The following is a 15,163-nucleotide window of genomic DNA, read 5'->3' as shown; positions in this document are numbered from 1 at the left end:
CATACATCACTGCTCTCTATCACTGCTCTCTATTACTGAGCTCCATCACTGACCTTCATCACAGACATACATCACTGCTCTCTATCACTGCTCTCTATTACTGAGCTCCATCACTGACTTTCATCACTGACATACATCACTGCTCTCCATCACTGACCTTCATCACTGACCTTCATCACTGTCCTTCATCACTGCTCTCCATCACTGAGCTTCATTACTGACCTTCATCACTGACATACATCACTGACATACATCACTGAGCGCCATCACTGACCTTTATCACTGACATACATCACTGCTCTCCATCACTGACCTTCATCACTGACGTACATCACTGACATACATTACTGTCCTTCATCACTGCTCTCCATTACTGAGCTTCATTACTGACCTTCATCACTGTTCTCCACCATTGACCTTCATCACTGCTCTCCATCACTGACCTCCATCACTGACCATCTTCACTGACCTCCATCAGTCACCTTCATGACTGACATTTATCATTGACCTACATCACTGACCTCCATCACTGCTCTCCATCACTCTCCTCCATCGCAGACCTTCATCACTGCTCTTCAGTCTGTATCATGATGTCACGTCATTGTAAATACTGAACACATAACAGACATGTTCTTGATGGCTTGACCGCTGAGGTTCTGTGTTTTCTGCAGCGGCACAGAACCGTACCTGTGATGAGATGTGTACGCCGGACGGTTGCTGGGGTCCGGGGCCAACCATGTGCTTCAGCTGCGTGAGCCACAGACGCAAGACGAGCTGTGTGGCTTCCTGTAACCTCCTGGATGGGTGAGTCACATCTGTAGCAGATCTGTATCTCTATCGCATGTCACCACTATACATGAGGTCGGTGCCTCAGAGTGCTGATCCTTATACGAGATATTAAGGCGTCTGTCGTGGAGCAGTAATTCGGACGTATCTGTATAATCTTACAGAATGTTCCAGAACCAAATCTGGAGTTACAACAATATACAACATACAGCAAAATAATGAAATGTGTTTGTGTCTATAGCGAGCCACGTGAGAGTGAGGTCAATAAGACGTGTCTGGAGTGTGACCCTGAGTGCAAGCCTCTGAATGGAACTCAGACCTGCTCCGGGCCTGTAAGTGGAGTAAAGAACAACTCAAACAACCACACAACAACACAACAAAACAACAACAACAACATGACAAGATACCAACAACACAATAACATCAACAACATAACAACAACATGAAAAGATAACAACATAACAACACAATAACACAACAACAAAACAACAACAACACGACAAGTTACCAACAACACAATAACAACAACAACAACAACATAATAAAACCAACCTAACAACAACACAACAAGATAACAACATAACAACACAATAAAACAACAGCAAAACAACAACAACACAACAAGATACCAACAACACAATAACAACAACAACAACAGCATAACAACAACACAACAAGATAACAACATAATAACACAACAACAAAACAACAAGAACAACATGACAAGATACCAACAACACAATAACATCAACAACATAACAACAACATGACAAGATAACAAGATAACAACACAATAACACAACAGCAAAACAACAACAACACGACAAGATACCAACAACACAATAACAACAACAGCATAAAAACAACAACATAACAACAACACAAGATAACAACATAATAACACAACAACAAAACAACAACAAAACAACAACAACACCACAAGATACCAACAACACAATAACAACAACAATAACAGCAAAACAACAACACAAGATAACAACACAGACAACAACAATACAATACAACAACATGCTACTTGTAGTTCCATGTGCACTAGATGGACAACATGTAGTGTTACTGTTAGATTAGCATGAATTATGTCTTTTTGCAGGGTCCTGACATGTGTGTGGTGTGCGCAAACTACAAAGACGGGCCACACTGTGTGTCACGCTGCCCGCAGGGTGTCCCGGGGGAGAAGGACATGTTGGTATGGAAATATCCTGACAGTATGCACGTGTGCCAGCTCTGCCACCCCAACTGCACCCAGGGGTAAGAAGCTACACCTGCTGATCTCCAGCTTCTGCTAATCCCACCTTGGCTTAGATTAGATCAGATCTTCTCTCCTGCCTGCTGCATATTGTATGTGTTTTTTTTTTTTTTTGATGACTCTTCATTATTTTTTTAGATGTACAGGACCAAATCTTCATGAGTGCAAAGGAACAAGGTGAGAATTAAATAAATAAATAAATAAATAAATAAATGGATAGATAGATAGATAGATAGATAGATAGATAGATAGATAGATAGATAGATAGATAGATAGATAAACTTTCTCAAACAACAGTATTCTGGTCATAAATAGATAAATTCTTTTGGTCTCTCAGTGACACAAGCACGTCGATCATCGCCGCCAGTGTGGTCGGAGGACTCCTGGCTTTTGTCATCATCTGCTTGGCCATCGCCGTGGGATTAAGGAGACAGAAGATCAAGCGGAAGAGAACGCTGCGCAGATTATTGCAGGAGAGAGAGGTTTGGCTCAACACCTGACACCCACACAAACACAAACACTGAGGTTTTAATAAAAAAAAGTACACCGTTTACGCCACAGCACTGAGCACTGTTACATTCTCTCCTCTGATTGCTCAGACGGTTGATTGACAGCAGTTGACATGTTTCTAAGTTTTATTAAAGGGGCGAAGCTGAAAAAGAGCAAGAGTGGAAAGCTGGACACAACAGGTTTGCTTACTTAGAGAAAAAGGCGCGGGGTTACGAGAAAAAATTCTCAAAATGGCCGACAACACTCTCAGGGCTCTCAAGTTTTGAAGACAGGCAAGCGTGACAAGCGTGACAAGCGTGACAGTTCGGCTCAAGCCCAGCCATTTTTACGGTCATGAGTGAGGACAATGTCTCGTCCAGAGACAAGCTGTTTCAAACCGACCATCGAAAATACCCTCGCTAATGAATGTTTTTTTTTTTCATTCGTTGTTGCGTTAAATCTTACCCAAATACAACAGTGCCATTTTCTGATTGGCTATTCTGTAGCCTCTATTTTTGATTGGCTGATAAGTGTCAGACTCAACTAAAAACTCCAGGGGAGACGCGCTTGATTCCTGCCCGGTTCCATAGAAACAGCGGTGCGGAACGATACAGTTTGGGTGCTGTGGCATATTAAATATATGATAAATAGTCAAAAGGTTTTTCTGCGTGAGAAATACGATGTGTGGCGGGGGAACGTGACAAAAGAACCAAATGAGTGACACTTGACAGCCCTGCACTCCAGTCTACTAGACGTCTTGGAAATGTCTTTTAAATGAGCCCAAGTCGGGTGATTTATTTTCAAATATTCATACACTCGACACTAGAGTACATAGTGCATAGTGAAAGTGTGTAGCGTATAATAATAATAATGACTGAATAACGACTATATGCTTTCATCTGAAGCTTGAAGTTCGTTTATTAATATGTAGTAATCCTGTTAATCATAATAATAAGTGAAATGAAATAAAAAGGAAATAATGTCACAAAAAAAGATGTTTTTGTGATGTTTCTAAAAAATATAATTTGCTTAAATGATATTATATTTTTGCACACATGTAAAGAGGATCTGTGTGTTCGGGTTCTTTAGATGTCACTCATGCTGTAAAGCTAGATGATATATTGTTGGAAGCTCTTTTAAAAGCATGTGTTTTTTTTTTTTGTGTGTGTGTAAATGCGTGGTGGTGTGAGTGGGTCAGACTGTGATTAGTAATGAGAAGAGCTTTGTTGCTCCGTACGCAGACGTTATCTGTTATCTGAAGGCTGATAAGTACGGACACGAGTACGTCTCTCTCTACACAAAGCCGAGTGTTGTATCGTTCATCGGGGGAGAGGAAGCAGCACATCAAGACAGGATGTTGTCCTCACCGAGTGTGTAGAGATGTTTCTTGACAGGATGTGTGTGTATGTGTGTGTGTGTGTGTGTGTGTGTGTGTGTTCTTAGTTAGTGGAGCCTCTCACTCCCAGCGGAGAAGCTCCGAACCAGGCGCTGCTGCGCGTCCTGAAAGAGACCGAGTTCAAGAAGATCAAAGTGCTCGGCTCGGGAGCTTTCGGCACCGTGTATAAGGTGACTAACCCTTTTGTTTCCGAGATCACGTGACCCATATGCGATACAACAACCACATGATATTATACAACTCTTTTTTTAACCCATTTTTAAATACCATTTCTACACATGTCCAGTTATATTATTTCACTTTATTGAATTATTTTATAGTAAAAATAGATACAAAATAGATGTGATTTAGGAAGTGCTGAATAACAGATATATAGTACAAATGAAACATGAAAAATAATGAGGCATTTAACATATACAGTATATTTTATTTGAAACGTGAAAATCTTTACGGTTTCAGTTTAGTATTTTTTCATTTGTTTTTATTTGTTTTCTCTTGTTGCTTTAGATATAGTCCCTCTGTAATTTTTAACAATCTATATATATATATATATATAAATATATATGATGTATATATTACGATCTTGATTCTGATCTGTCAGTTAAAAATCAATAAATGTAATTATAAACGGATTAAATCTAAAGTGTGTCACTCTGTAATTTAAAAGAATTGGCCAGTTTTTGTGGTATAAGAGGAATAAAACACATCAGGATTTTATGCGATGGGAATTTCATGTCATTTTGGGAAAATAAAATAATGATGGAAAAGCATTCAGAATTTAATTTAAAAAAAAATCACGTTAATTTCATAAGTAATGACTTTAGACTGTTTCTAAAAATTTTGTTTGTTTTTCGGAGCTGTTTATTTTCTCGGCTTCACGCTTCTCTTTCCTGTCCCTATGCTCCTAAAAGCTGTTTATATGTTTTTGAAATGATGAATGTTTATATGAAGTTTAATCAGATTTCTTGACGCAGGGTTTATGGGTCCCTGAAGGAGAAGACGTGAAGATTCCCGTCGCCATTAAGGTTTTGCGAGAAGCCACGCTGCAGAAAGCTAACAAAGAGATCCTAGATGTGAGTTTATTTTAATTTATTTATTTTATTCATTTATTTATTTTTAAAATCATGACGAATACAGAATGAGAGTGTGTGTGCCCTGTGATGGGTTGGCACTCCGTCCAGGGTGTATCCTGCCTTGATGCCCGATGACGCCTGAGATAGGCACAGGCTCCCCGTGACCCGAGGTAGTTCGGATAAGCGGTAGAAGATGAGTGAGTGAGTGAGTGAGTGAAAAATACAGAATGAGAGTGTGTGTGTGCCCTGCGATGGGTTGGCACTCCGTCCAGGGTGTGTCCTGCCTTGATGCCCGATGACGCCTGAGATAGGCACAGGCTCCCCGTGACCCGAGGTAGTTCGGATAAGCGGTAGAAGATGAATGAATGAATGAATGAATGACGAATACAGGTTCACGGATTTTAGTGTCTTTGACTGTGGTGTAGTTCGGTGCCGAAATGCCGTGAAGGACATTTACTTGATGATGATGATGATGATGATGATGATGAGTTTATGATAGTAATATACTTTAAACGGAAGCCTCATGACACGCTAATTTAAAAAAAAACAAAAAAATAAAAACTAGCTCACGATACGTCCAGCTGAACATCTGAAATCTCAGATTGAAAAATTGAATGTTTTATTCACAGCATTTGAAAACTCAGACAGTTCATTTAGCCCATAAATGAAAATAAACACCTGCCCTTTATTAGAAAAGGGCAGGTGTTTATTTTCCTGGACGGAGTGACTTCCGGTCATCCTTGAACCCTAAAAGCGGAAAGGTCTTCCTGAAGATATATATATATATATATATTAAAAAAAAAAAAAAAAACGTATTAGGTTCAAAGCAAATCCGCTTTGAGTAAGAGGATGTGTTTTGAGCGATAAGTTATCTTTTTAAGAAGATAAGTCTGATATGTAAACACGACAGCCTTCTGATTATTAGAAGAAATCAGACGTACAGAAGTAGGAATGAGGACATGAGGTGCATGAGGAACATCTGCAACACACGCCGTCGACTCCCTGATGAGTGGAGGGGAAAGGAGCAGTTATTTGTATTGGCTGAGCATTAAGTCTTTTCCAGAAAGTGACTTCTCCTGGTCTCTAAGGCTAAAGCTTTTTTTTTTTTTTTCATTTGTCCGTGTGCTTTCCGGTAAAGCTGCATTCCAGCATGACACCACTGTTACTCTGAAGATTCGTGCTAAACCACACGCACAGCCTCATAGGTTATAATTACTGTCTTACTGCATGCTAGCAGTTTTTTCCCCGCTCTCTCTCTCTCTCTCTCTCTCTCTCTCTCTCTCTCTCTCTCTCTCTCTCTCCTTTCTTGCTAGCTCCTTATTAACAGCCCGTTTTTTTTAAACACCACCAAATTTCCAGTGCTTTCAGCCCACAACAATCTAGTTTTTGTCTCAAATATTAGCATGTAGCTAAACAAAAGATAAATTCGTTAGCAAGCCTACGACTACAGATACAGCTGTGCCAACTAGGCTAACGAGTGTTTGCTAATGTAATGCAATGAGCTAGTTAGCTTGTCGAGTTCATGAATACAGACAAAAACAAACGAGTATATAATAATATACAAACAAGCTAACAATAATATACCCGTTAATATTTTTGAACCTGCTTAGCTTTATGGATATGTTTAACTGTGAGGTGAGGGGATGTGATGCTAGCGGGAGATGCTACCTTCTGCTGTATTGTGGAAAAATAGTGTGTCATCCATGTATGACAATAATTTGATAAATAATCCAGTGAGCAAAAAATATTCTGCTGTAACAGAATAGTATTCCTTTTTTTTGTTTGTATCTTCAGAGTAAATGATGATATCAAACTCGTTTCTGCTCTATGAGATGCTGCAAGTGTTTGTTCATCTAAAAAGCAGCTCAACACTAAAATTCAGTGTAAGATTATCAACAGAGGGACAAACACACGTCTAAAACACTTTTTTTTAAAAACATTTATTTTATATCTGTTTTATATCCGGCGATGAAATCATTTATTTGTTAGAAGAAGACTGATTGAAAAGTCGATTTGAACATCAGCATTGCTGATAAAAAGGGTTAAATAGAATCTCTAGCTTGCTTCAAATTGTCATTCGCGAGCGTTTCTGTGCTTTCAGGAGGCCTATGTGATGGCGAGCGTGGAACATCCGCACGTTTGCCGCCTGCTGGGCATCTGCCTGACCTCCAACGTGCAGCTGGTGACCCAGCTCATGCCCTATGGCTGCCTGCTCGACTACGTCAAGGCGAACAAGGACAACATTGGCTCGCAGCCCCTGCTCAACTGGTGTGTTCAGATTGCTAAGGTACGGAAAACGGCCTCCATCTTAGTTATAAATGCCATTATGAAGGTAGAACAAGAGCCAGACCAAAAGCTAATTATCACTTACAGTAGGGTGCAAAAGTCTGAGTCAAATACACACACTCGGGTTTGGCTGGTTGTCTACTTTTTTGTGTTTTAACACTTGGTTCAAATTAAAATATTAAAATGGGAATGTTAGGAAGTTTTTTTACTTGTACAACAAATCTTGAGTCTTAATAATGAACCTCTAATGACCTTTAATGTTTCTGCGGATTAATTTTGTCTTTTTTTTTTTTTTTTGGTTAATTGGTTATGACTTTGTTTATATATTCACATAACATTTATCCCTTTCCCCAGCACTAAGAAAGGAAAATCTTGACTTTTTAGGGCTTATGAGTATTCTTTTGATCCCTGCTTGAGAATTTTTTGCCTTAAATAAAAAAAAAAAAAAAAGGCTGCGTTGCATTAAACACCATACTGACGCACATTTGTACATTCAAATTAACCCAGGCATGTGAATGAGGATGCAAACATTAGACACGTGAGAATTATTTCCCATGACATACACAAGTTCAAAATCAGAGTAGTTATATTTTCCCCAGAAGTCCATCATTCTTCTCTAGCGACTTTGTCTATTGCGCTATATTCCATCGGTCCATGAGGACTCATTAAATAAAAAACGATTATCGCAGCAGTTTTTCATCGTCGTCATCCCAGGGTATGGCATCTGTCTTTCCTGCTCTGACGTCTGATGCGCTGAGATGAACTCTACGGGAAGGCGGATAAAACTATCCATCAGCATTTGCCAGAATTCCCTGAAGGCCTTGAAAAAAGAATTTGATTTCCCCAGTGAATAAATGTCTCTTTGAATTCTTTAAAGCACACGCTGGATGTTTTATTACATTTTCAAATATGAATTTGACCTGCATTTTATATATATATATATATATATATATATATATATCCATAAAAATTAATCCACATCTCATCAATCATCAGTGTGTAATGACAAGAATTTTTTTTTGCACAAATGAAATAAAAAAACACATATTGTAAAGGAAAACCAGCTGCTCCCATTCCCCATTTCATACATCCTTTGCCCTTTATGGAAATTGTGTTTTTCTGCTTATTTCAGGGAATGAACTACTTGGAAGAGCGCCACCTGGTGCACAGGGATTTGGCCGCACGCAACGTGCTGGTGAAAACTCCTCAGCATGTGAAGATCACCGATTTCGGCTTGGCCAAACTCCTCAACGCTGATGAGAAAGCGTACCACGCGGACGGGGGGAAGGTGAGCGCGTACAATACAGTCTTGATGGATGATCTGAATTATGCTGAATAATGATCATGGATGATGTTATTGATCACGTAGCGCATGTAGTGCATGTAGTGTTTAACATTCGGTCACTAAAATTTCTCACTTTCCATTACATCCCTTCAGCTCCGTTTTAACCACAAAACTACTTTCCGACTCCAAATACATCATCTGAAAGGAATTTTCTTCCATCTTCATCTTTAAAACCAGAAAATGCTAAGAAAATAGTAAAACTAGCCACGACATTTAAATGGATAGATTTTGGATTTGGATTGAAGCTTTGCTTTAACACCTGAGAATGAATAGAGAAGCACAGAGAGCTTTGTGAAATGTATATATATATATAAATATATAATATTATCTTCAATGTTATGTCTCTATCTTTGAACCTAAAGGAAAAATTTCCCTACCCCGAAACACAATATATTTCAGGAAGCCTTCGAACAATGGCGGGAAACGTTCCCAAACATGTTGTTTAAACCAAAATCTCATCATTTCATTTTAAACACGTAACATTTATATCATTTATAAATATTGCAGGTTGTTGCAAATATTTTGCAAGACTCTTCTACTAATTCTAAAGTGGTGGAACCTAAGGACTTGTTTATAACCTTTCTTTTTTTCTCACTGTTAAGGTGCCGATAAAATGGATGGCGCTTGAATCCATCCTTCACCGGACCTACACGCATCAAAGTGACATATGGAGTTATGGTAAGAAGTAAATCTCTCCATAGTAGAAAATAGCAAAAAATAGCGTAATTGTGTATGCATAAGAGCAGTGGTCCCCGACCCCCGGGCCGAGGACCGGTACCGGTCCGTGGACCAAATGCTACCGGGCCGCTCAAGGAACATTAAATTATTTCCATTTTATTTACTGTGGTGTATTTGTGCGACTTTCCATGGACGAGAGGTTACCGGGAGCTGAGAGACGTCACCTAAAGCCGCACCAATACCGTGCATGCGCAAAATATCGTGATATCGGGCCGGGTTTAGGTGACGTCTGGAGCTGAGCGGCTGCAAGCGGCAGTGGCGTTGTATCTTTGGTGGAGAGAAGATTTGTATCGCTCTTCTCTCTGTTCACCGGTACTTTCTCATGTTTAACAGTGCTTGGTGTACGTGTATATTGTGTTTGCTCAAATTTAACCCACAAATTAGCAAAAATGAGTACGAAACAGACGTCGTTAGAAAGTTAGAATCTCTGCCGGTGTTCTGGATTAAAGTCATGGCGGAATACACTGAGATTGTCACCACAGCACTTAAATCCCTATTGCCATTTCTGACATCCTGTCTGTGTGAAGCGGGTTTTCTGCAGTGACAGCAACCAAAACAAAACAACGGAATAAACTGGACATAAGCAACACACTTCGGGTGTCATTGTCTCCTATTACCCCAGATGGAACCGTCTCGTTGCAAAGAAACAAGCTCAGGGTTCTCATTGATTTAGCGTTGTAGTGAGTTAAAAAGGCATGTTTAAAGCCACCCCCAGCGGGCCGCGGTAAAATGATCAAACAGTGACCGGACCGCGGCGAAAAAAAAGGTTGGGGACCACTGCATAAGAGGATATTTGTCAAATGTATTATTAGTGAATACATTCAAGTCACTATTAAGTTGCTTGGTCAGCGTACGGTTAGCTAACGAGGTCTTCGGGAACGTGCTTTTCTATTAACTTTTATGCGATTGTCTCTGGAGGTGTGACCGTCTGGGAGCTGATGACATTCGGGACGAAGCCTTACGACGGAATTCCTGCCAGTGAAATCGCCGGGGTCTTAGAGAAAGGAGAGAGACTCCCTCAACCTCCGATCTGCACCATCGACGTCTACATGATCATGGTGAAATGTAAGTGTTGAAGGTTTGGCGTGTGTCTCGTCTCCTGAGACAGGAATCGAATGTTGTGATACGATATAAATATGATCTGAAGGTGAAATGCCATGATATAGCATACCATAACGTACCTTTACCAACTAAATAGATGTCCTAAATATCATACTGTATTTTTATTTTTTAATCTTAGGCTGGATGATAGACGCAGACAGCAGACCAAGATTCAGGGAGCTCATCGCAGAGTTTTCCAAGATGGCACGAGATCCAAAACGTTACCTGGTCATTCAGGTGAGCTGCATTGTGCTTTTTTTTTACTGTTAAATTAGCTGTTTTATCATTCTATGCAGTAAGACATGGATTTATCACCAGTTTATGGAGCATCGGCACTTATTTCTTGAGAAAATTTGTTCTGAAGCACGACTTTCCCGGTTGGCTTCTTTACTCAAAAGCAACAACATATTAGAACCAGTGCATCAATATACACCGTGCAGCCATAACCACTGTCAGGGCTGCTCTTATAGACAATAATCTGCACTCACTCAGAATTTAATGGATGGATGGGTGGATGGATGGATGGTTGGATGGATGGTTGGATGGGTGGGTGGCTGGACGGATGGATGGGTGGACGGACGATGGATGGGTCGATGGATGGGTGGATGGATGGATGGGTGGATGGATGGATGGATGGGTGGGTGGGTGGTGGATGGTTGGATGGATGGATGGGTGGGTGGATGGGTGGGTGGATGGACGGACGGGTGGGTGGACGGATGGACGCATGGATGGGCGGATGGATGGGTGGGTGGCTGGGTGGATGGATGGATGGATGGGTGAGTGGGTGGGTGGATGGTTGGATGGATGGGTGGGTGGGTGTTAGGATGGATGGGTGGGTGGATGGATGGGTGGATGGATGGACGGACGGGTGGGTGGGTGGATGGATGGGTGGGTGTCTGGGTGAATGGATGGATGGATGGGTGGGTGGGTGGATGGGTGGGTGGTGGATGGATGGTTGGATGGATGGGTGGGTGGATGGACGGACGGGTGGGTGGGTGGTTGGATGGGTGGATGGATGGACGAACGGGTGGGTGGGTGGATGGATGGGTGGATGGCTGGGTGGGTGTCTGGGTGGATGGATGGATGGATGGGTGGGTGGTGGATGGATGGTTGGATGGATGGGTGGGTGGATGGACGGACGGGTGGGTGGGTGGATGGATGGGTGGATGGATGGGTGGATGGATGGACGGACGGGTGGATGGATGGGTGGGTGGATGGGTGGGTGGATGGATGGATGGATATATAGTATTGAAGTTTAGCCAGGGTAGACAGGTGAATAACATGACAGACCAAAATGCAGTGCATCTTTAGTATTTTTGTTTTGCAGGGTGATGAGCGGATGCACTTGCCGAGCCCCACAGACAACAAATTCTACCGCAGTCTGATGAGCGAGGTGGATCTGGATGAGGCCGTGGATGCTGATGAGTATTTACTGCCCAACCACGGCTTCTTCAGCAGCCCCAGCACGTCTCGTACACAGCTACTGCACTCTGCGGTAATAACACGCACACACTCATAGTAGACACATCTTACATACAAGCATGGGTAATATCTGCTATGCTCGCTAAACAGTATGGTGTCTATGACGGTATAATAAAGTTTAGCTTTATAGTAATGGACATACTGCATACTGCCTGGTAGTCAAGTAGTCCTGAAACACACTTACTAGTAATACAGTAATAATACACAAGACTCCATTGTACCAGAGTAACAGTACACATTTTAGAGAAATACAATAATATCACACCATATTATGTAGTAATAGAGTAATAATAACTACATTCCATTGTAACAGAGTATTAATACACCATACTATGTAGTAACACAAGACTTTATTGTAATAGATTAATGATACATCCTTTATAATAATCGAGTAACAGTAATGTACCATACTACTGTATATAGTGATAGAGTCACAATACACTACACTTCATTGCTATACCGTACTAAGAGACAGTATTATACATGTATACACTCCGTACCAGTAACATTACACCACATTGTAAAGAAATTGAGTACTTTATAATGCAGCATATTACAGTATGTAGTAATAAAGTACCAATACATCACACTTCATTCATTATAATAAGAATAAAGGATATTGGAGTGAAAATATACCAAGCAGTAATAAGATTGCTATACTGCATGTTTTTATAGTAATAAAGGATCCGTGCTGCCAGCGTTAGAGTAACCATAACCAGAGGATCCACACTGTAATGCATGCCCTTAGTAACAGAGCACTAGGGTAGCTTCGGGTAATGAACTACTGAAGTATAGAAGTATGAGTGCTCTACTTTGAGCCCCTGCTGCAGAAACAGATCTGTTACCTGGCCTGCTTTCTACTGGCCTAACTTTACTTTTCCGCCCGTTTCCTGTTCACTCGTGTGCTGCCGTCTCTGCGCCCCGCTTCCTCCCAGGTGCCTGCTGATTAATGAGCACTGTGCACTGAAAAAAAATCACAGAAATGGCCTCATCGCGTTTTGGCTTCTTGCCCATTGCTGAGAGCTCGCTAAACTCCCTCCAACCTTTCAAGTGTGATTGCCTTTGCAGACGAAACGTCTTGTTCACAACCATTTGGCTGAAGGGGGAAAAAACGGACTCTGTGTGAAGCAGGAGTTTATATAACACAGACTTCAAGCTAAAGCCATTTATGGGCTGGATTTCATCTTCACACATGGTAGCCTATTTAGCTTTTACCTCTTAAAAAGCAAGAGAGAGAGAGAGAGAGAGAGAGAGAGAGAGCAAGAGAAAGAACCCTCATGACCTTTTCTCGTTTAGCTGCTGATAGTGAGCCGATTTTCTTCAACTTTACAGGAAATTCGATTCGCTTCTGTTCAAAACACGCACGTAACGCAAAGCCGAGCTCGAAAAAGACGAGTTATTATCTTGTCATTAGTCATCCGTCAAGTTTGGCTCGGCCGAGAACAAAAGGAAATGTTGACAGAGCTGTTCGACTCCTAACAAAGAGTACAGTTAGAAATATACGTCAGACTCCGCAGTAATCCTCACAACACAACCATAAGATTTCACAATGACACAGAGCACAATCACGAGGTGATGTGAAGACACAGGAAATTGGATTTGGATGAAATGAATTAAAATACAGAGATTACGCCTGAACATATTAAGCTGAGACATAAAGCAGAATTTGAAAAAAAAATCCTAGCTGAAAAATGACAGCTTGTGAAAAACAAGAATTAATGAAAAAGAATTGCTCCTTTTTTTCACTCTTCAAGCCTTCAAGGCAAAAAAAAAAAAAAAAAGCTTCTTGATGTTTGTTTAACTATCCTGAATATTTTACCGCTACCGCACCCATCTACAGACCCAAATTTACGGTTTTGTTGGCGATTGACGCAAAGGAAATAGAAAAAAGGAAGGAAATGCATCATTAAAAAGAAAGAAAAACGAACAAGAATCGTTAGAAAAAAATTCTAATAAAACGAGAGAGGAAAAAAAATGACCAAAAAGAAAAAATTATCGCAGCAAAATAAAATGCAGTTTGATGGTAAATATAAAATATGTGTTCATGTGTGTGTGTAAACAAATAAAAATAATAATAAAAAAGGTAAAAAACGTATTCGATTGTTATTTTATTGCATGCAGCAGCTGATCACAGTAGTAAGAGTTTAACAGTCAACAGCAGAGTGGAAATAAACACGAGTTTGTCACGAGTTAGTACAACGTTTACAGTTCTCTAGCAGTTCTTTGCAGGGAATCGGTTTTAAACGGTAAAGAGAATAAAAAAGGTCAAATCTTCTTGCGATTGTTCACCTCTTCGTGCTCCTTGTTCTTGTTTCAGAGCCTGAACAGCAGCATCGGTTCGTGCCAGAACAGGAACGGGGTAAGTGAGTTCTGTTAAAAAGCCCCTGAGCGCTTCTTGTACAGTTTGTTTCTCTTCCGCTCGGGGTTTGTAAAGTTCCAGCACCAAAAAGTGACATGGGAGAAAAGCTTTGATTTCTTTCCCGTTTTATTTCAGATGCCACGTTTACTTTACACGTTTCTGAACGTGTTCCTAACGTAGTAAAACCACGTCGATGCCACGTTTTAAAGTTTACATTTGCTTAGAATTAATTCTAGGAGTAAAGATTTGAAAACTTCTCAAATGATCTGCCATTAGAATGAGTCAAAGGTGGAATAAATAAATATGTGTAGAAAAATGATTTATAAATAATATTTATAAATAAATAAATAAATAAATAAATAAATAAATAACATCTCAATGTTTAACTTAAATTAAGAAATATATAGATACAAAAAATATAGATAAAATTGAATAAATAAATAAATAAATAAATAAATAAAATCTCAATGTTTAACTTAAATTAAGAAATATATAGATACAAAAAATATAGATAAAATTGAATGAATGAATGTATATATAAATAAATAAATAAATAAATAGCAGATAAAGAACGTCTGCCAAATGCCATAAATGTAAATAATAATAATAATAAGAAGAAGAAGATATGAATAAAATCACAATTGTGCTCGCTAAATTCAGGAGCGGTTTTTTTTTCATGTTCAATTTAAAAGCAATATTTAATTCTCATTTATTTCTCATTCTAAGACACATTTGCTGTCTGTTTTTTTTTTTTTGAGTAACTGGTCCTCGGTGTTGTCACGCATGTAATATCTGTTACATAGCATTAGTTCCTCAGGTATCTCTGGATTCCACATCTGTA

General features: G+C 40.0%; 1 protein-coding gene across 1 annotated transcript in view; it reads left to right on the top strand.

Annotated features, from left to right (window-relative positions):
- The window catches only part of egfra (epidermal growth factor receptor a (erythroblastic leukemia viral (v-erb-b) oncogene homolog, avian)), a 58,948-nt gene that overhangs the window by 41,659 nt on the left and 2,126 nt on the right, over positions 1 to 15,163 (top strand). The window contains exons 13-26 of the mRNA XM_060868236.1: positions 672 to 804; positions 1,028 to 1,118; positions 1,898 to 2,055; positions 2,192 to 2,230; positions 2,391 to 2,535; positions 3,986 to 4,108; positions 4,913 to 5,011; positions 7,113 to 7,298; positions 8,430 to 8,585; positions 9,245 to 9,320; positions 10,299 to 10,445; positions 10,621 to 10,718; positions 11,809 to 11,976; positions 14,281 to 14,322. Coding sequence (XP_060724219.1) covers positions 672 to 804; positions 1,028 to 1,118; positions 1,898 to 2,055; positions 2,192 to 2,230; positions 2,391 to 2,535; positions 3,986 to 4,108; positions 4,913 to 5,011; positions 7,113 to 7,298; positions 8,430 to 8,585; positions 9,245 to 9,320; positions 10,299 to 10,445; positions 10,621 to 10,718; positions 11,809 to 11,976; positions 14,281 to 14,322 — 1,661 coding nt within the window. The remainder of the gene's footprint in view (positions 1 to 671; positions 805 to 1,027; positions 1,119 to 1,897; positions 2,056 to 2,191; positions 2,231 to 2,390; positions 2,536 to 3,985; positions 4,109 to 4,912; positions 5,012 to 7,112; positions 7,299 to 8,429; positions 8,586 to 9,244; positions 9,321 to 10,298; positions 10,446 to 10,620; positions 10,719 to 11,808; positions 11,977 to 14,280; positions 14,323 to 15,163) is intronic.

Source organism: Tachysurus vachellii, chromosome 1, assembly GCF_030014155.1.
Source record: "Tachysurus vachellii isolate PV-2020 chromosome 1, HZAU_Pvac_v1, whole genome shotgun sequence".
Classification (NCBI taxonomy): domain Eukaryota; kingdom Metazoa; phylum Chordata; class Actinopteri; order Siluriformes; family Bagridae; genus Tachysurus; species Tachysurus vachellii.
The sequence above is the reverse complement of the archived record's forward strand: the minus strand, read 5'-3'. Positions and strand labels throughout refer to the sequence as shown.